The following is a 19,174-nucleotide window of genomic DNA, read 5'->3' as shown; positions in this document are numbered from 1 at the left end:
AAAAGTGCCTCGCCCCCCCTGCCTTTTGGCCCGGCCCTCCACAACATTTTCTGTTTCTTATGCGGCCCCATGGAAAAAATAATTGCCCACCCCTGTCTTAGGCTCATTCCGCACACGCAAAATAATGCACTTTCAAGCTGCTTTCACAACTGTTTTTGCCATTCCGCACAGCTTCAAAGAGCCCTGAAAGCAGCTTGAAAGTGCATTATTCTGCGTGTGCGGAATGAGCCTTAGGCAAAGGTGTTTCACATCACCTTCTGCCTGATCTTTTTACCTGGAGATGCTGGGGATTGAACTCAGGGACTTCTGCATGCCAAGCAAATGCTCTACCACTGAGCCATGGCCCCTCCCCACATTCAATAAACAAGTGGAAAGTGCCTTTAACAGCTGTGTTATGGTGACCCCTCATGGGGGTTTCAAGGCAAGAGACATTCAGAGGTGGTTTGCCACCACCTGCCCCTTTGTAGCAACCCGAGATTTCCTTGGTGGTCTCTCATCCACGTACTAACTAGAGCCAACTCTTCTTAGCATCTGGGATCTGATGAAATCAGGCTAGACACCACAAGAAGTGGTTTGTCATTGCCTGCCTTTGTAGAAATACCCTCGGCTTCCTTGGGGGTCTCCCGTGCCAGTGTTAACCAGGCTTTGCCTTGGGTGAGTTTCTGAGCCCTGACAAGATCAAGCTAGCCTGGGCCATCCAGGTCAGACAAAAATGCAGCCTGGTTGTAGCCTCTTCCCCATTCAGCAAGGAAGGAACAGAGTCGTTCCCAACAGCAGGCCCACACAGGTTTGTGGGGATAAGTCCCACTATAAAAGCTTATTAGTTTGGGACGTGGAAGTTCAGGAGTTCAGGAGTTACCTCCTTCCTGTCAGGTATGGCTCCCGCCCTCCCTGGCATCACACCATGCGGGGCCCAAGGCCACACCTAGGCAGGGGTGTGTGAATAATTTCATATGCCTTTGTCATATGTTAATGGACCTTTTGTTCTAAATCACTGTGCTTGGTAACATAGTTTAGCCGACCTCGCCAAGAGCCTCCAGAAGGAGGGAGGAAGGAGGCTCCAGGCAGAAGACTATCGCTGAGACACTCAGAACTCCATAACAAAGCTTTTCACACCTTGTTGTTCCACTAATCTGTGGGAAGATGGAAGGGGGTGCTCGAGTGGGAAAAGGAGGGAATAAATATGTCTGCAAGAACCAGTATCCCCAGATCTAGCTTCCTGCTACTGGAGTCCTTGCTGACAACCCAATAAAGACTTCTGATTTCATATCCGGAGGCAAATTTATTGATCGTTGTACCAAGACCTAACCCTGCCTTCAGCAACCATACCAGAGCCAACGATGAAGCAGGTCTTGTGCATGCGCCCGATGAACAGCTCCAGGCCGATGATGGCGTAGATGATGATGACAAAGAGGACCAGCAGGGCAATATGCAAGAGGGGCACCATGGCCTTCATGATGGAGTTCAAGACGATGTGCAGGCCTAGTGGGAGGAAAGGGGAGCCAACGATGTGACACACAAGAGCAGCCTCAACTGGATCCAGATTTCACTGACTTCATTCATACCCCCCCACCCGTCTTTCTCCCCAGCAGGAGACCAAAAGTTAGGGCTGCCAATCTCTGGGTGGTGGCCACACATCTTCTGCAATTACAACTGATCTCCGGGCAAGACAGATCACTTCCCCCTGGAGAAAATAGTAATAGTAAGTGCAAGAGCCAGCGTGGTATAGTGGATAAGAGCAGGTGCACTCTAATCTGGAGAACCGGGTTTGATTCCCCACTCTGCCACTTGAGCTATGGAGCCTTATCAGGTGAACCAGATTAGTTTGTGCACTTCAACACATGCCAGCTGGGTGACCTTGGGCAAGTCACAGTTCTTCAGAGCTCTCTCAGCCCCACCCACCTCACAGGGTGTTTCTTGTGGGGGTGGGGAGAAGGGAAAGGAGTTTGTAAGCCCCTTTGAGTCTCCTTACAGGAGAGAAAGGGGGGCTATAAATCCAAACTCTTCTTCCTCTACTACTATCAGGTGGGGAGGTACAGAATCTAGTCATCAGTAAAGAAAACAGCTGTTCAGGGCCATAAAGACTGTAAAAGAATTTTCCCTTTTCACTGTATTTTTCATTTTCACTGTAAAAGATTTTTCATCTTAATCAACCAAAAGATTGTATCTACAAAAAAACAATCTTTTGGTTGATTAAAGTGATCAGCCAAAAAAAGCTCTGACAGTCTTTGTGACTTGGAAGCCGCAAGTACAGCTCTTTTCTTTATTGATTACCCCTTGAAGAAATGGTTGGTTTGGAAGGTGAACTCTATGGTATTATACCCCATTGAAGTCCTTCCCCTCCCAAAACCATGCCCTCCTCAGGCTCCACCCCCAAAATCTCCAGGTATGTCCCAATTCAGAGTTGGCATCTTGATTCAAAGGTCAATTCCCCACGGTCAATTAATTGCGTGACACTCACACGAAATATCAAGGTTTCAGCAAGAACTCCCCACTGCTTGAGCGACGAAAAGGGATTCATCCCGTTTCTGGCGCTCGTTTTCCCCGTGGAGGGTGACGCAAATGTCTAGCAACCAATCAGCGCTCGGCGGGTGCCGAGCGATGCATGTGCAGCCTCTTCTGGTTTTCAATTTCGCTGTTGGTCTCGGCGAGCACGTACGTGAGGAGACGTTAGCATAGGAGAACGAAAAACCGCTTAAACGATTCACCGTTCACCCTTCCAAACGAGCAAAAACCCGCTTAAGTGCCTAAACGCTTAAACGTTCATCCTTGCAAATGAGTGAACCTCAGGTTGCAAGTAGCAGGGAAAAATTTCCCACCCCAAAAAGGTCCTGCCCCAACACAGCACGCCAGCCAATCAGGAGAGACCCACAAAGGAGACCGCATGGTAGTGCGGATTGCTACATTTCTGGAATCCAAGATAGGCCTACATGTCTTCGCTGAATACTATTTTGGTGGTGTGGGCCTAGTTGGGTGGATCGTTGATTAGTACTAATATTTTAAGTTCCACAGGATCTTCTCGTCTTATGAGCTTATTCTAGCTTTTGTACTAGAAGATCAGGTTCACTGATTGGTGAAAATATCACATTCTGCACTTTCCCCCACGCAGCTGCAGAATTAAAGTATACACACAGCAAAAGCAAGTTCTGAGGTTGTGAACTTCCTCCATCTGTAATTAGTAAGTGCGTAAATAAGATCTGGAAGTCCCCCCAAGTTCAGCTCTCAGCTGTGCCATGAAGCTGGGTGACAGCGACCCTCCCGCTCTGCCTCACCTGTTGTCAGGATAATGTGGAGAAGGCAGAGAAATTAGTCAAACCACCCTCTGATGCCGGGAGGAATGAAAGGTTAAAACCAGTGGTAGGATTCAGCAGGTTCGTACCCCTTCGGCAGAACAGGTTGTTAAAATGGCACAGTGAAACTATACCCAGATAAAGATCATGAGCACATCGCACAGTTCTGCAGACCCCTGGAAGCCCTTCTGAATGAGGTGGGCAAAACCACAGCCAGCACTTATGATGAAGTATTCACACAACTAATGAAATAAAGTCCCTACTGGATCAAAGTGTCCATCAGTATGCTGGGATGTCCAGGAACAAGGCACAGAACCCCCCGTTTTCCCTGTTGTTTGCCTCTCATCATCTAATCATACAGAGGTATGCTGCTTTTGAATCTGGAGGTTCTATTTCGCCATCATAGCTAATAGCCATTGATCAACATTTCCTCCATAATTTATCCCATGCAGTTTGCAGACATCTAAGTCAATGACTTCACCGTCATGGTCTTGTTGCTGCAAATGGCATCAGTGACTGTTCTTCCTTTTGTCTGTCTTCAGTCTACAGCCAGTCAACTACATTGGATGACCTTTGGTGTTTTTTTAAAAATTAAAAGACTCTCTGCCCCACTCAATGTTAGAATGGGCTATCCATGGTGGGCTATATCTTGCAACCCAGTTTAATTAGCCTTGCCTGCTCAGAACAAGTGAAAAAATTAACCCACCCTTCTATCATTGATGCAGAATTTAATAATCTCTATTGTGTCCTCCTGAGTGTTTTATATTAATTCCAAAACTTTTGACTTTTTTCCACAGGGAAGCTGCTCTGAGTCCTTGAACTTTTTCATTCCCTTTTTTTCTGCATTCTTCTAGCTCTACACTATTCTTTTTTGAGATGGAATTACCAGTACAGACACAGTACCCAAAATGCAACTGCATCATAGATTCATATAATGGCATTCTGAGGCCACATGATTTGTAGTCCTTGGCTCCCTAGCACAGAATATGCCTTTCTTTGCCTCTGACACCACCGAGTTGATGTTTTCACGGAGCTACCCACCCTGACCCTGTGGTTAGGGTGGTCTGCTCAGTTCTTATAGTGCAGGGGTAGGGAACCTGCGGCTCAAAAGCCGCATACGGCTCTTCTGCCCTTGCACTGCGGCTTCACGAGCAGAGCCGCCGGCCCCATCCTTGCTGGGCCGCGCCGCGGGCTTCCCCTCTCATCTGCCCTGTTGGAGCAAGGTGGGCGCTTTCCCGGCAGCCGGCAAGGCCGAGCCACCGGCTTCATCCTTGCCCACCCTGCAGGCAGCAGGGCGGGCGCACCAATGGCCCGCGGCTGGCTGGGCTGCGCCGCAGGCTTCCCCTCTCGCCCGCCCCGTTCGAGCAGGGCGGGTGCTTTCCCGGCGGCTGGCAAGGCCGAGCTGCTGGCCCCATCCTTGCCCGCCCTGCAGGCAGCAGGGCGGACGTATCCATGCGCTTCTCAGAATGAGCAGAGTAAAAGGTAGAAAAAACCCCAATATATATAGTGTTATCTTTATTTTAAATGTCAAAAATTATTTGCGGCTCCAAGTGTTTTCTTTTCCCGTGGAAAACGGGTCCAAATGGCTCTTTGAGTGTTAAAGGTTCCCTACCACTGTTATAGTGTATACTGTTTCACTGTGAGTTCATTCTGATCTTGTGCAGAAAAAAGGAGGCCCGCTGTTTTAAAATACAATTACTAACAGCCAATTCCAGGGGGAGGGGATACACTCTCTTTCCGCACAGAGGGCAAATGCGCCAGTGAAGGGGGGAGATATGCGGGTGGGTGCCATGCGGCTTTTTGGTGCCCGACCCTGGAAGCTACTGCCATTCTCCAGCCCCGCCAGTGCAGAAAGATGCCCTGGCCTGGCTAGTGGCATTCCAGGAGCATTCCAGCAGGTGGAGTCAACTGTAGTCAGCTTTCGCTACTCTTCCTGCCCCTGTGTGCCAATGGAGCCGGCCTCGGATGTACGACCTGTTTTTTTGGTAACATACATCCATTATCCTCTATGGGGGATTTTAGCGGGCTGGTGGTTTTCTTTTGATGGAGGGGCTTCCCATGCCACAAGGAAAGCCCTTTGAAGGTGGTGGGGTGGTTCCACAGTGGTGCCACCCCTGCCTGGCGGAGAGGTGTGGATGGGCCCTTAAGTTTTCCCCTTGTGAAAAAAAAAAAGGATGGAAATCACATGTCATCAAAATGCAAAACTTGAGAATATACATCCTAGCGATCTGGCAAAAATGTCATTCAAAAATAGCAACTGCGATCAGTCCTCCCCACAAATTATTATTATTATTATTGATTTTTATTGACTTTATAAACCGCCCTCCCCCGAAGGGCTCAGGGCGGTGGACAACATAAGTAGGCACTTGGCACAAAGAAAGTCAGTGTGTATGTCAGTGTGTATGTCAGTCACCAACCTCCAGGTAGGGCCTGGAGATCTGCTATTGCAGCTGATCAATTCCCCAGGAGAAAACAATTGTTTTGGAGGGTAGATTGTGGCATTATGGCCCATAATTACCCACTGCCGATTGTTCCCCGCCCTTGACCCACTCTTGTGCGAAAAGTCACGCCAGAAATGCTCTTGCTTTCCCTGAGGAAAGTGTGAAGAAGAAGAGTTTGGATTTTTATATCGCCTCCAGGGGCGTAACGAGGCAAACTGTAGCCCTGGGCAAAACCTGAGTTGGATGCCCCCCCCCCCCCCCTCCATGGACGGCCACTCCACCACGACCAATTTTTTTTTTTGCACCAGAATATTGGTGCATGCAGGGGGTGCATTTTTAGACATATCAGCACTAAAATTTCAGCGTATCATCAGGAGACTGTCCTTATGCTACCCCCCAAGTTTGGCGAGGTTTGGTTCAAGGAGTCCAAAGTTATGGACTCCCAAAGGGGGTGCTCCATCCCCTATTGTTTCCAATGGGGAGCTAATCCTGGCCAAATTGTGTATTGCTCCTATATGCAGCCCCCCTTTGTCTGGAGCTAGGGTCAAAACTCCTCTGGAATCAGTCGGCTTGGCTGAGGGCTTTTAGATTCTGGCTAAGAATCCTGGTTTTCTCTCGGACTACGTAATTCCCTGGTCTCACCAAAGGCTCTGCTCTCTGGACACTCCATTCCAACCCCTGGTTTTCCATAATTGAAGAAAATAAATATGGCCTCTATTGGACTTGTCCAGTGTGATTCACTTTGCCCTTTGTCCTGTATTCATAGGAAGCTTATAGAAAGTATGTAAAAGGTCAACTATTGGAGTTAGGAGAAGTTCTCTAGCCCTAATCCACCGCAGAGCCAAGAAAACGTAAGCTCCCCTGTATTTTTTTCTCTCCCATTTGAATGGGGCCATTTTGGCTACATTCTCACTCTGTATTGTTAATAAAACCCCTGTCTCAAAAGGAGTAGGGCTTCATGGCAATGCTTGCCAGGTTTAATGGTTATGCCTTCTGCCTTGTTACATGGCAGATTTAACAAAGGGCAGTGGAAAAAGGCTAAAAGATTGTGCCCATGTAATGATGGCTCAGTTGAATCTCTCTGGCTCCTCACCTAATTAGCCTAGCATTCTGTCTCAGGATTCAAGGAAATCAGATCCAAGTATGTGAATCTTACTCCCTTTACATTTACCCAATCTCCCCGATTTAAGTCTGAGATTACACATAACTATTTCTTGTTAGGACAATCCTGATCGCTTCCTCTCCTTGTATGATAGTGGCGAAGACTTCTCTCCTGGAAATTACTAAACGCCAAAGTAGATTTCTCTTCTGACCCTGGAACATTTATTTCCTGTATTGTATATGCTTTTTAATCCATTTTTATTATTGTTGTACTGTTGTCCTTGTGGCCAATGAAAGGCTTGCAATGGGACCTAATAGGAGATGGGGGCTACAGTTAGCCTGAGGGTCCAGTGACAACTTTGGCCCCCGGAACTGAACTGTACTCAAACCTGGGGGGTGTGAATCATCCAGGGCAGTCTCCTCGATGTGAGACTCCTTGAAAGTTTGAGATCTGTGCCTTCTGTAGAAATGCCCCCCCTTCTTCTTATTGATAGTAATGGGAGAAAACCTCAATGCAGAACCAAAGATTCTTGGGCAAATTTCTGGATGGAAATCTAGTAAAGGGTTATTTTTGATGTAGCCTAAAAGTATCACAAAATGTCAGGTATCGGTCATCTGAGTCCAACTGTCCTGATGTGTAACTCACTAAGTTTTTGGTGCAAAGCTTGGCTTGGGGAGATGGGAGTTACCCCTGCTAAGGAGGATGGGGCTACCCTTTTGAGGTGTCTTGCATAACTTTGGACCCCTGAACAAAAACTTCTGTGTCACCAAACCTTTGGGGTGCCATCATGACAGTCTCACAGATAGATACCCTGACATTTTGGAAAGCTGATGATCATTCAAGAATGCCCTCCCTTGCAAGAACATCCAAATTTGCAGTCCAAGACTTTTTGTTCTGCATTGAGTTTTCTGTGGCATTGAGCTGTCACGGGCGGCAGGCTTTGGAGGGGGTAAGACATTTCTGAAGGCACAGTTCTGTAACTTTGGTCTCATCAGGGAGACTGAACTCTAATGATAATTTAGAGTTTATGCAGGTTTTGTTCATGGGGCCAAAGTTATGGACCCTAAAAACTGTAGCCCCCATCTCCTAGTTGAAGCTCCCCATTGGAAACAATAGATAGGGTACCCCCTTTGGGGAGTCTCATAAATTTGGAGTCCCTTGAACCAAACCCTCACCAAAAAATTGGGGTAGCATGGTGATGGACAATCTCCTGGATGATAGCTGCTGAAATATTGGTGCTGCTAGCCAGTTTTAAAACCCAAAAGCGCCTCTGCTGGTACAAAAAATGGAAAACCACCAAAATACGCCGGTTCAAAAAACGTGAACCTAGTGATTTTGATGCCCCCTACAAGTGTGATGCCCCAGAAGTTGCCAATTGCCCAAGTCTAATGGGCATTACGCCAGTGATTGCCTCTTTCTCTCCTGTAAGGGGCTTTCAATCTCTTTCCCTTCCTCCCCCCCCACAACAAACACCCTGTGAGGTGGGTGGGGCTGAGAGAGTCTCTAAGCAACTGTGAGACTCACCTGGCAAGGTCACCCAGCTGGCATGTAGTTGGAGGCACAAGCTTAATCTTAGTTCACCACTGATAACCCCCCCCCACAGCTCAGCGTGGTGGTGGCAGAGTGGGGAATCAAACCCGGTTCTCCAAATTAGGGTTTACCTGCTCCTAATCACTATAACCGCTGAAGGGGCAAGGGAAGTGTACTGGGGACAAGATTTCTTGCCCCAAGGTGCTTCCAGTCCCACTGTGCTGCAGAGCACGGGTGGGTAATTGGCCTCTTGGAGTCCTGGTCACTGAGGTCCTTTCCTTCCCCAAACCCCACCCTCTTGAGGCTCCATCCTGAAATGTCCAGGAATTTTCCAGCTCAGACCCTGATTCCACTCGAGGAAATAGTATGTGCATCAAGCAGGTAAGCTTGCCTTTGAACCCCGAGTGGACGGAGGGGTATAACAATGTTTTCATAAATAAAACTCAAATAGTTTGAGTTTTGAGCTAAAAAGAGAACTCTACTAGGGACTGTATACTTCCAGGGCGCAGAGGTCGTGAGGCCTGACGCGGAATGCTCTCAAAGCCTTGACATCAAAACCTCCAGGCTTCCCACCCATGTGATGGGCTTCACCGGCCTTGTGTGAAAATTGTTCTAAGATCACACTGAACAGCCTGAGAAGAAACCAGAGGAAGGTGTCATTCCTCCCAAGAAATGTAGTCTCCAATTCAGCAGAGGTATATCTAGGGGCAGGGACCTCGGTAGAATCATGTTTTCCAGATACCAGTCCACTCTCATCAGCTTTCACCTAGCATGGCAAGCCACTGTCAATATGTGCTGACAGAGGCTGATGGGAATTGTAGTTCCTGAACATCTGGAGAGCCGCAGGTTCCCTACCCCTGATCTAGGGAAAACGGAGCCCGGGGCAAAATCAGAGCATTTCCTCCCACCCCCCCCCCACCTCCTGTCTACGTCATTCCTGGAGTCCCAGCAAGGCTTGTCTCAGATCTATTGCCCGGAGCCAGAAAGGCACCCAGGTCTACTGCCCGAAGCCAGTGAGTGCAGCCCACGCCCGGTGCCCCCCACGTAATTAGATGGCGTATGCCCGGGGGTATATGATACCCCATGTTCATCTTGCAGGTATGTCCCTGCTACCTAGGTACGAGCAGAAGAGAACAAACAGGCTCCTGGACATCTGGCCCAACTGTCAAAATATTGGACACACCTTGGAAAAATGTGACATCAGAATTGCCCTGCAGGATCGGACCAACAGATTTGTCTAGTCCAGACTTCCTGTTTCCAAAACCAGTTCAACAACGGCTCTCAGGCATCAGGTTATAACACTAAATCAATGGTCTTCCCAGTGTTGTGTTCTTCTCAGTGTCTGGTACCCAAAGATATACTGTCTCTGGACCTGAGAGTTCCACTCCTACTCAAGCTGCCCTGCTGGATCAGTCCAGCGGGCTATCTCCAACAGCGGACAGCTTCCGGGAAGCTCACAAGCAGTTGCTAGAATTCAATTTCAGTAGCAAAGACCAACAAAATTTTTGGGATCTGACCTTTTTAGAGTCAAAGTTCCTCTTGTCTGAAGGGAGGCGTGAGGTCATGAGCTCTGACTCTGGCGAATGTTTGATGCCAAGCTCCAAAGCAAATTGACACGGCTACAGTTGCAGGCGACAGTCTCCTGGCCAAATGACTCTTTGCTCGGGAGCTTGGCGAGCCAGAACAGAAGGACGATCTTATCAACCCTAAAAGCATCCTCCAGACAGGAATAGTGATTATACTCAAAACTTTGTAACGTTAATTATACACAAACCTTGTACTAGTAAGACACTAATATGTAAGAATCGCTTGATCAGTCTTTATTAATATACTTTGCTAATGAGTGAAAGTGCCTTAACAGCCTCTGGCTATGGTGGACTCTATACTTTGTATTGTTGAAGGCTTTCACGGCCGGAATCACTGGGGTGCTGTGCGGTTTCCGGGCTGTATGGCCGTGTTCTAGCAGCATTCTCTCCTGACGTTTCGCCTGCATCTGCATCAGAAGAGGCCAGCCACAGATTCAGGCAAAACATCAGGAGAGAATGCTGCTAGAACACGGCCATACAGCCCGGAAACCGCACAGCACCCCAGACTCTATACTTTGTTAATTCTGTTAATAATCTTGCAAGGTGATGTAATGTATAAACTGCTTAATAAAAGGAACCCGGCTCACAGTAGTGATAGCTGAAAAAGCTCCAACACAACTGCGTGTGTGTTGCCTGTTATTACTTCGCCTTCACCCGCCACACTTGTCAGATAGGCTAGGACAGACCTGGGCATTATACGGCCCGCGGGCCACATCCGGCCCGCCCGATGACCCTGACTGGCCTCCCTGCCGTGCTGGGGAGCGAGGTGCCTTTGAAAGCCCCGCAGAAGCCAGTTGCCTTAGCAGCCGGCTTCTGCGGGGCTTTCAAAAGCGCCTCGCCCCCCTGCCTTTTGGCCCGACCCTCTACAATATTTTCTGTTTCTTATGCGGCCCCATGGAAAAAATAATTGCCCACCCCTGGGCTAGGAGCTTTGACTCTCAAAAGTTTATAACCTGAAGATCTTGCTGGTTTCTAAAGCGCTCCTGGACATAAGTCTAGCTGTTCTGCTGCAGTCTGACATGGCCGTCCTCTGAAGTTATAATAAGAAACAGTGTCTCTGAGCGTGCACAGAATCCCTTGTGCTTTCCCGAGGTTGACAAACAAAACCAAAACAAAATGAACAATCTTGCAATAGTGGTCAGGGTGAACGAAAGTGACCAGGCTAAATTTTGCAGCTGATTAGAAGTCTGATCCCAGATCTTCCATTTAAGCACAGCTCTGCTGTTTCGTATGAACAGGCTGCTCAAAGTGGCATCCCAGGATCATCGGTGATTCAAAGAGGTTTGGGGTGAATCTAGGCGCGCAGAAATCCTGGTGCGGCATAGAAATTTCCTGCGCTTGCAACTGATCTCCAGTTCCCCTGGAGAAAATGGCTGCTTGGGGGGTGTGGGCTCTAGGGCATTGTAAACTTCGGAGGTCTTCCCCTCTGTAAATCCCGCCCTCCCCAGCCCCACCCCGAAACCTCTAGGAATTTCCCAGCCTTGGGGATAAAGCTAGGTAGGCACAAGGACCCAAACAGAGCATTCTAGAACAAAGACAGTCCAGAAAACGGTGGATGAATTCTCGAATCTCCTGTCATATTTACGTTGAAAAAGGTAGAGGAACCTCTCACACTGTATGGCATTCATGCTTCTGGTGAAATGTCTTGGACAGAGCTTGATAGTTCAAGAGTTTCACGCGGGATCACTTCAGAGGAAACTTAGCGATGGAGCAAATAGCATGGGGGATGGGGGACACATACACTTGCGGGCAGCAGTCTGGCATCTGGCATGCTCTGAAAGGCACAGACTGTCCTGTGAGAGGCACTGGGCTAGTCTAACCAGATGGACTTTCACAGCCCAGTGGGTAATGACTTTGGAAAATGGGCCAATGTGATCATGGCTGTCTGACCCCTGGTCTCTTGGCATTCAATGCAACTGCTTAGCGTTGTGATCATATAAACCTACTATATGCTTTCTTTGTGTGGGGTTGCCAATTCTGAGCTGATAACTTCCTGGAGATTTGAGGGGGAACCCTGGGGTGGGATCAGGGTTAGGGATACTGCCCATGGGGACATGGGGTATCCCATGTCCTCAGGCGCACACCGTTTCGTCATGTGGGGGGCGGGACTGGGCACTGGCCAGGTCCTCCCACCCAGCCTCTTTCACGGCATGGCATGACGACCCAGCTTGCTCCCAGCGGCTCCCCCCATGCCTGGGCACCACCCGCCGGCTGAGCTGTTCGCCGCGGCCACAGGCCAACTCCTCCCCCCCCCCGGGAGACCAGGGAGGGCAGGAGCCGGCCAAGCTGCCCACCCCCAAGCCCCACCCCCAGCCTGCAGGGAGGCCAGGGGGTGGGGCTTGGCAGTGGATGGCCCAGGCGGGTGCCACAGTGGCCTTTCAAGCCGCCCCTGAGCCCTGCCCTCCCTTGGCCTCCCTGCTGGCTGCCGTAAGTGGGGCGCAGGGTGTGTGTGCAGGGAGCCGGTCATGCCCGAGGCGCCATTAGTCCCAGTACGCCTCTGGGAGGAATCTCAGCAGAGCATACTGCCCTAGAATCCATGCTCCAAAGCAGCCTACTCCAGGGCGACATGATTTTTACAGTCTGGAGGTCGGTTGTGATTCCAGATCTCCAGGCCCCACCTGGAGGTTCGCAACTCCTCCACAATACTCCTCCAGCCATTTATATTCAGCCTGGAGCAACAGGAAGACTCAACTCCAAAACAGTTTCTCCAAAACTGTCCCCCTGGCCCTCAGCAAATGATCCGCTTTTGGGAAAACAAACTAAAAAACAAGCGACCTGCTGGAGTGAGTTGCAGGCGCTCCTTTTGCTACGTTGAAAACTCACCCCACCACAACGATGACAAAGTCAAGAAGGTTCCAGCCGTTGCGGATATAGGCACTGGGATGCATGACCAGACCGTAGGCAAGGATCTTGAGGAACGTCTCCACCGTGAAAATGATGAGAAAGATGTACTCCACTTGCTCCTGCAGAGTTGGAAGAAAGAGGGGCAGATGCCCCAAACATTTGTGTTCTGCATTGGGAAACACTCCTTCTCAGAAGCGTACCAGGGGTAAATGGCGCCCGGAGACAAATTGTCTCCAGGACGCCCGCACAGGCTCTGCCGCCTGCCTCTGCCCCCACCACCTTAGCTCCGCCCCTGATGCCCCAGGCTCCACCCCCACTGTCCTAGAACCCGCCCATGTCACCATGGACATGGGCAAGGGCTAGGGTGCCCAACCCTAGGGCTAGGGTGGTGCCCTAACCCAAGGGCTAGGGTGCCCAAGGGCTAGGGTCCCCCCCCAACAGACTCCCCCTGCCGGCTGGGAGCCCAGACTGCAGGCTGCCAGCTGGGAGCCCAGCTGGTGGGGGGGGAAGGGAGGGGGGAGTCCAGGGTGGGGTTGAGGGCACCTGGAGGCAGCAGGACTTCCTCATCGTTTTTGCGTGCCTCGGATGGGGTCGAGGCACGCGAAAACGATGAGACAGCAGGACTTCCTGGTCACGTGGGAGGCCAATTTTGCGCCCCCCACGTGACTAGAACAGTGGCGCCCGGGGACAAGGGGTACCCCTTGTCCCTAGGCAGATACGCCACTGCTCCTTCTTGCTTTGGACTTGAACACAGAACTTAACATCAATGCTCCCAAATCAGGGTGATTCCGAAGAGCTTCAAAACGAAAGGTTTTCTGTTCTGGAAAAGTTCCTGTGCTGGAACAGTTTCCGTTCTGGCATGCTAACACTAGAGAGACAGGGGCTCGAAATTCCGATCCAAGGAAACAGGCAAGGATTTCTCTGGATTAGCACCCTCTCTGTTCAAAACTGGCACGAGCTGCTTACGGAGCCAGCAGAGAAAGCAGCAACACGAGACCAGAAATGCCACCAAGGCAAACAGCTGCGAGTATTACACGTGCGCATGGTCACACACCCCCAGACACAAGCACAGCAATGCAAACACACACACACACACACACACACACACACACACACACACCCTGGAACATACAATATAATGCACACATGGAATGTAGCAGCGGGTGCACATCTGTCCCATAGCCCAGAGAAATAATAAGGAAAGACTCATTGAGTCTTCACACAAAGCCCAGGAATCGTGATTGATAGATCCTCCGTGCTATTCTCTAAAGACCTGGAAACTGCACCCTGGCGAGTGGAATCCTCAACAGGGTCACATCGTTCGAAGAAGAAGAAGAAGAAGAAGAAGAAGAAGAAGAAGAAGAAGAAGAAGAAGAAGAAGAAGAAGAAGAAGAAGAAGAAGAAGAAGAAGAAGAAGAAGAAGAAGAAGAAGAAGAAGAAGAAGAAGAAGAGGAGGAGGAGTTTGGATTTACATCCCCCCCTTTCTCTCCTGTAAGGAGACTCAAAGGGGCTGACAATCTCCTTGCCCTTCCCCCCTCACAACAAACACCCTGCGAGGTGGGTGGGGCTGAGAGAGCTCCCAAAAACTGTGACTAGCCCAAGGTCACCCAGCTGGCGTGTGTGGGAGAGCACAAGCTGAACTAGTTCCCCAGACAAGCCTCCACAGCTCAAGTGGCAGAGCCGGGAATCAAACCTGGTTTCCCAGATTAGAGTGCACCTGCTCTTAACCGCTACACCATGCTGGCTCTAAGCCTGCTGAGGTCAGTGAATTTACTGGAATTCCACTGCTAGACTGTTTCCTTCCTTCCAAAGATCTCTTCACGTTCCGTATTCCAAACAACTCTATGTAGGTGAGGGAAATATGCCAGATTCTATCTCTCACATATTGTTGGACTGCTGGCTTCATAATGATCTGGGAGAGAAATTAATCACCCCATGAAACGCAAGTTAAAACAGCCCAAAGTAAAAAGAAGCAACTTTCTTTACTCTTATCAGATAAGCACCCCATTTTTACTAGCTGTGTTGCCAAATTTGTCTCATCGGTATTATAAAGGCTTGTCAAAAACTGGAACAAATTGGTTGAGCTGCTCAACTATTCATCCCCCTTTTATAATTTATCGATTTTACTGTTCAACAAATGTTTATTTGTTATTGTAAGCCAATCGAGTTATCTGAATTCTTTCCAAACAAGTATATTCTCTCCTATAGTGGGAACAAATTCCCAGAAATCCTGGATCTGCCACCCTGTTTTTGCAAGCCATGAAACATTATTGTTTTCCCCCCAAAGGGTTGTGTGGTGTGTGAGCTGCGCACCTTTCAAAGTTTAAGCCCAGAAAGATAAAAGAGAAATGAGATCAAGGTCTATCCCTGATCTCTCTGGGGTCAAGTGTGTCTGGTTTTACTCTGGAAAGGAGAAAAGGGATCAGTAGCTGGCCAAGGTCCAGTTTTAGTCAAAGGATTATTCTGGATTTACTCTTGGGAAGCTATCAAAGTCTAGCCCTGACCCCAACCGCAGTCAGCAGAGGACTTCAAATTTGGAGGGGAGTTTCTCTGGCATTGTTGCAAGACCCTCCCTTTAGTCACTGGGGGCAAACTGGTTTGCTCGGTGGGAGGGAGGAACAGTTGCCTCATCTGTCCCCAGTCAGGTGGTGGATTAATGGTTATTAAGAGATAATAGATTTAATTGGCATTAACGTGTTGCCTTCAGCAGAAATCAAGAGGTAAAGATGGAATCGCTAACAGAGAGAGAGAAAAATAGCAAACAACTTGTGGGTCTATAGGAAGAAGCTGTGAGACAAGATTCCTGGGTTCTTTGGAAAGAAAATGGAATGCAGTGCATTACAGTCAAGAGAGCTATGGTTCTTGGGTTCATAGGAGAACAAATGGACCCTTAAAGGCCAAAATAGCCTGGCAAGGACCCTGGTCCTTCTCCCCACTTTCACTGACAGAAACAAAGGCTTGAAGGCTGACAATACTGTTGCGATTGCCTAGAAATGGCCACTGAATCTGTTTGTTAAACACATTTCACATTTTTTTCTGCTAGCCTGGGACTTTTCTCACGCCTGTAGGAAGACCTGCCTTGTTTATCCATGGCTCCATCTCCAGAGTTAAGTATCTGCAGACTGGGCCATGTTGAGAATCAGCTATATTGATACCGCTGTCTTTTACTGAGTCGTATCACTGGTTCAACTAGCCCCCGGCACCATCACGTCTGCAGTCACCGTTAACCATTTCTTTCCATCCCTGGCCCGAGAACTGCTTTTCAGGGAACCACCAACCATGTGCCCCACTGGGTAAAGGACTTGCCCACTTTCCTGAAACATGAGGTAAGTGCCACAGTGGGGAATCATGGTCAGAAGAGCCACAGGTGGCATGTCACTGACTATCATTGGTCTAGTACTGGAGTAGATCTCCAAAGCCCCCTCCAAGGCCTGAGGCAAAATTTTCCTCTTTCCCTGCTATCCAAGTAGAAAAAGAAGAGTTTGGATTTATACTCTGCCTTCCTTTCTTGTAAGGAGACTCAAAGGGGCTTACAAACCCCTTTCCCTTCCTTTCCCCACAACAGACACCTTGTGAGATAAGTCAGAGAGTCCTCAAAGAATTGTGACTGGCCCAAAATCACCCAGCAGGCTTCATGTGTAGCAGGGGGGAAACAAAAGCAATTCACCAGATAACAGTCTGCTGCTCATGTGGAGGAGTGGGGAATCGAACCCGGTTCTCCAGATTAGAGTCCACCGCCCTTAACTTCTACATCATGCTGGTTCTCAGATGCCAGAAACTGCGGGTGCTAGGCACTGCGATAAAGGAATATGTCCTTCTATACAGCTATATCCAGTGGTGGGATTCAGCAGGTTCGCACTTCGGCAGAACCAGTTGTTAAAATGGTGCTTGTAAACAACCAGTTGTTAAATTATTTGAATCCCACCACTGGCTATATCTCCTTCCCTCTCAATCTATCCATGGCGTTCAAAAAGACACTTACCAAGTTGTGGTTGGCGACATTGGAGTCATCCTCTGGGAAAGGGATATAGACCCCTAAGGCCACGCAGTTAGCAAAGATGGTCATGAGAATCAAAATGTCGAAGGGTCTGGGAAGCACTCAGTTAAGGAACAACACTTTAATCGCTTCCCCTGATCTTCCCTCGCCTCCCACCCACAAGTCAGCCAAAACGAAACAGCCCACTCTCCAGTTAGTCCTCTTCCAGTTATTCAACAAAAAGGATGCTTCCATTCAACGATACTGATAGCAGCCCGGCGAATGGGGTTGTTTAACCTGAGGCAGAAGAGGGCTCGTGGAGATCGATGTACCACGTTGGTGCCCTGGGTCTTATGTTTGTTGTGCTGCAGACGCTTCTTCTGTCCACCACTGCCTGTTGAGCCCAGAGTATCTGTACCCCCATTGGTGAGCGTCCATGCCAGGGCCTGACCCGTCGCCTCCACAAAAGCCTCAGCTGCCGAACGGGCTGGCGCCTCAGGACTGCCAGCCGCTACAGAACAGAGAGGGAAATTATTACAGAACAGAGAGGCAGTTATTGGATGCTTACAACTCTATTTCTCAGTCCAGAGGGAGATATCGCGCATAAAGCTATCCTCCCTAAACCCCTGCTTTTCAGTTACATCGTGAGAAGACAAGAGTCACTGGAAAAGACAATAATGCTAGGAAAGGTTGAAGGCAGCAGGATAAGCAGAAGAAGCAGAAGAAGAAGAAGAAGAGGAGGAGGAGGAGGAGGAGGAGTTTGGATTTATATCCCCCCTTTCTCTCCTATAGGAGACTCAAAGGGGCTTACAATCTCCTTGCCCTTCCCCCCTCACAACAAACACCCTGTGAGGTAGGTGGGGCTGAGAGAGCTCCAAGAAGCTGTGACTCGCCCAAGGTCACCCAGCTGGCGTGTGTGGGAGTGTACAGGCTAATCTGAATTCCCCAGATAAGCCTCCACAGCTCAGGCGGCAGAGTGGAGAATCAAACCCGGTTCCTCCAGATTAGATACACGAGCTCTTAACCTCCTACCTGAAACAGACTGATTTAACCAGAGAAGCCACAGTCCTCAGTTTGAAAAAAATATGAGCAAGGCCATTAAGCATAGGAAATGTTGGTAGCCATAGGATTGCTATAAATTGGAGGCGACTCGACAATGTGTAATATGTGGAAAACTCGCCAGGCTCTTAAAAAGAAGGAAGCTGATGATCAAAGAAACACAATACAGTTTGATCCAGAGTGGGAGATAGCTGCAAGGCCAGGCCGAGGCCTCTGTGAGCCTGGGCTAAAATAAAATTCTCCCTGCATATCTGGTGTGGGCTCAGCCCTTTACAATTCTCCCAATTCTATTTCCCAAATGCCCCCAAATCTGACTTTAGCAAGAAATCACTCTTCCAATTCTAAAGCATCCAAAGCTTTCTGTCCTGTCTCCCAACACCTTTTCAGACCTAGACATGATGGAACCATAGGCCCATCTCCGAGATCCCCTGCCATACCAATTTTTTCCTACTGATCTGAAGAGCTACACCCATTTCCAACTAAGTCCCCTCCACAACGGGACTTGCCTCTGTGCCTGCCACTTACTAGTATCTCGTTTCCCCTAGTATCCCCTGAATGAGCCCCCCAAGAGGTACTAAAGCTATTATCGCCCAGTAGTTTACCGCTAGTCCTTAAACCATGTGTGTGAACATGGGGTCACTCACGTCTTCCGTTGCACTCTGTCATCTCGCCCGATGGTTGCAGGGGAAAGGTATCTTCAGAAGGCACTCTTGCTTTTTCGGCCCAGGCCTCTGTCCGCCTCACAAGGGAGATCCCTCATTCTTCTGGCCTGTCTCCTTTGACCTGCAGGTAGGGCCAAATGAATTCCAGGTATTCTCATGGAGGGACAGAAGCCATAGTCTTGCCAGCCCCTTTCCCTGTCCCACTTCACTGCACCATCGCGTCCACCCTGGGGGTCCCTCTGCAAGGAATTTGTCTGTTTCACGCTCCCTTTCTCTCTCTCTCTCTCTCTCTCTCTCTCTCTCTGTCGCATCCGCTGCTTCGTTCCCTTGCTCAGTTGAGGATTAAGGCAGATTGCCTACTTTAAAGGGCAGCGCAGGGAGGCGGGAGCTCACAGCTGGTTAGGTCACTGAATGTGAAGCGCTGGGGGCATCCCAGTTAGCCAGGCCGGCCAGGCCCAGGAAAGGGCAGTGTTGCCAATGGTTTGAGAGCAACAGGGAACAAAGACACTAGGGTGACTGTCTAGGGATGCTCCAAAAAAGGCAAGAACCCTCAGAGAGGGGGAAAGTCCCAAAATTGTGCAACTAATTTAAACTGATAGAATGTGAATTACTGGAATTCAAGCATCTGTCGTTTTTTTAAAACTTTTTTGTTTATACACAGATTCCACACGAGTTAAATTTAGC

At 49.1% G+C, this 19,174-nt stretch overlaps 1 protein-coding gene across 1 annotated transcript in view; it reads right to left on the bottom strand.

Moving 5' to 3' along the window:
• Window positions 1-18,812, bottom strand: part of CACNA1F (calcium voltage-gated channel subunit alpha1 F) — a 132,641-nt gene extending 113,829 nt beyond the window's left edge. Inside the window, exons 1-7 of the mRNA XM_048488608.1 lie at window positions 18,473-18,812; window positions 17,019-17,280; window positions 16,776-16,881; window positions 12,773-12,912; window positions 8,860-8,995; window positions 3,891-3,918; window positions 1,330-1,482 (exon numbers count right to left, since the gene is read on the bottom strand). Of these exons, the coding sequence (XP_048344565.1) occupies window positions 1,330-1,482; window positions 3,891-3,918; window positions 8,860-8,995; window positions 12,773-12,912; window positions 16,776-16,881; window positions 17,019-17,280; window positions 18,473-18,494 (847 nt within the window). The 5' untranslated portion in view covers window positions 18,495-18,812. The remainder of the gene's footprint in view (window positions 1-1,329; window positions 1,483-3,890; window positions 3,919-8,859; window positions 8,996-12,772; window positions 12,913-16,775; window positions 16,882-17,018; window positions 17,281-18,472) is intronic.
• Window positions 18,813-19,174: the final 362 nt, after the last annotated feature.

The sequence above is a fragment of the Sphaerodactylus townsendi genome, linkage group LG03 (assembly GCF_021028975.2).
Source record: "Sphaerodactylus townsendi isolate TG3544 linkage group LG03, MPM_Stown_v2.3, whole genome shotgun sequence".
Taxonomy (NCBI): Eukaryota; Metazoa; Chordata; class Lepidosauria; order Squamata; family Sphaerodactylidae; genus Sphaerodactylus; species Sphaerodactylus townsendi.
Note: the sequence above shows the minus strand (reverse complement) of the source record. Positions and strands in the feature narration are given on the sequence as shown.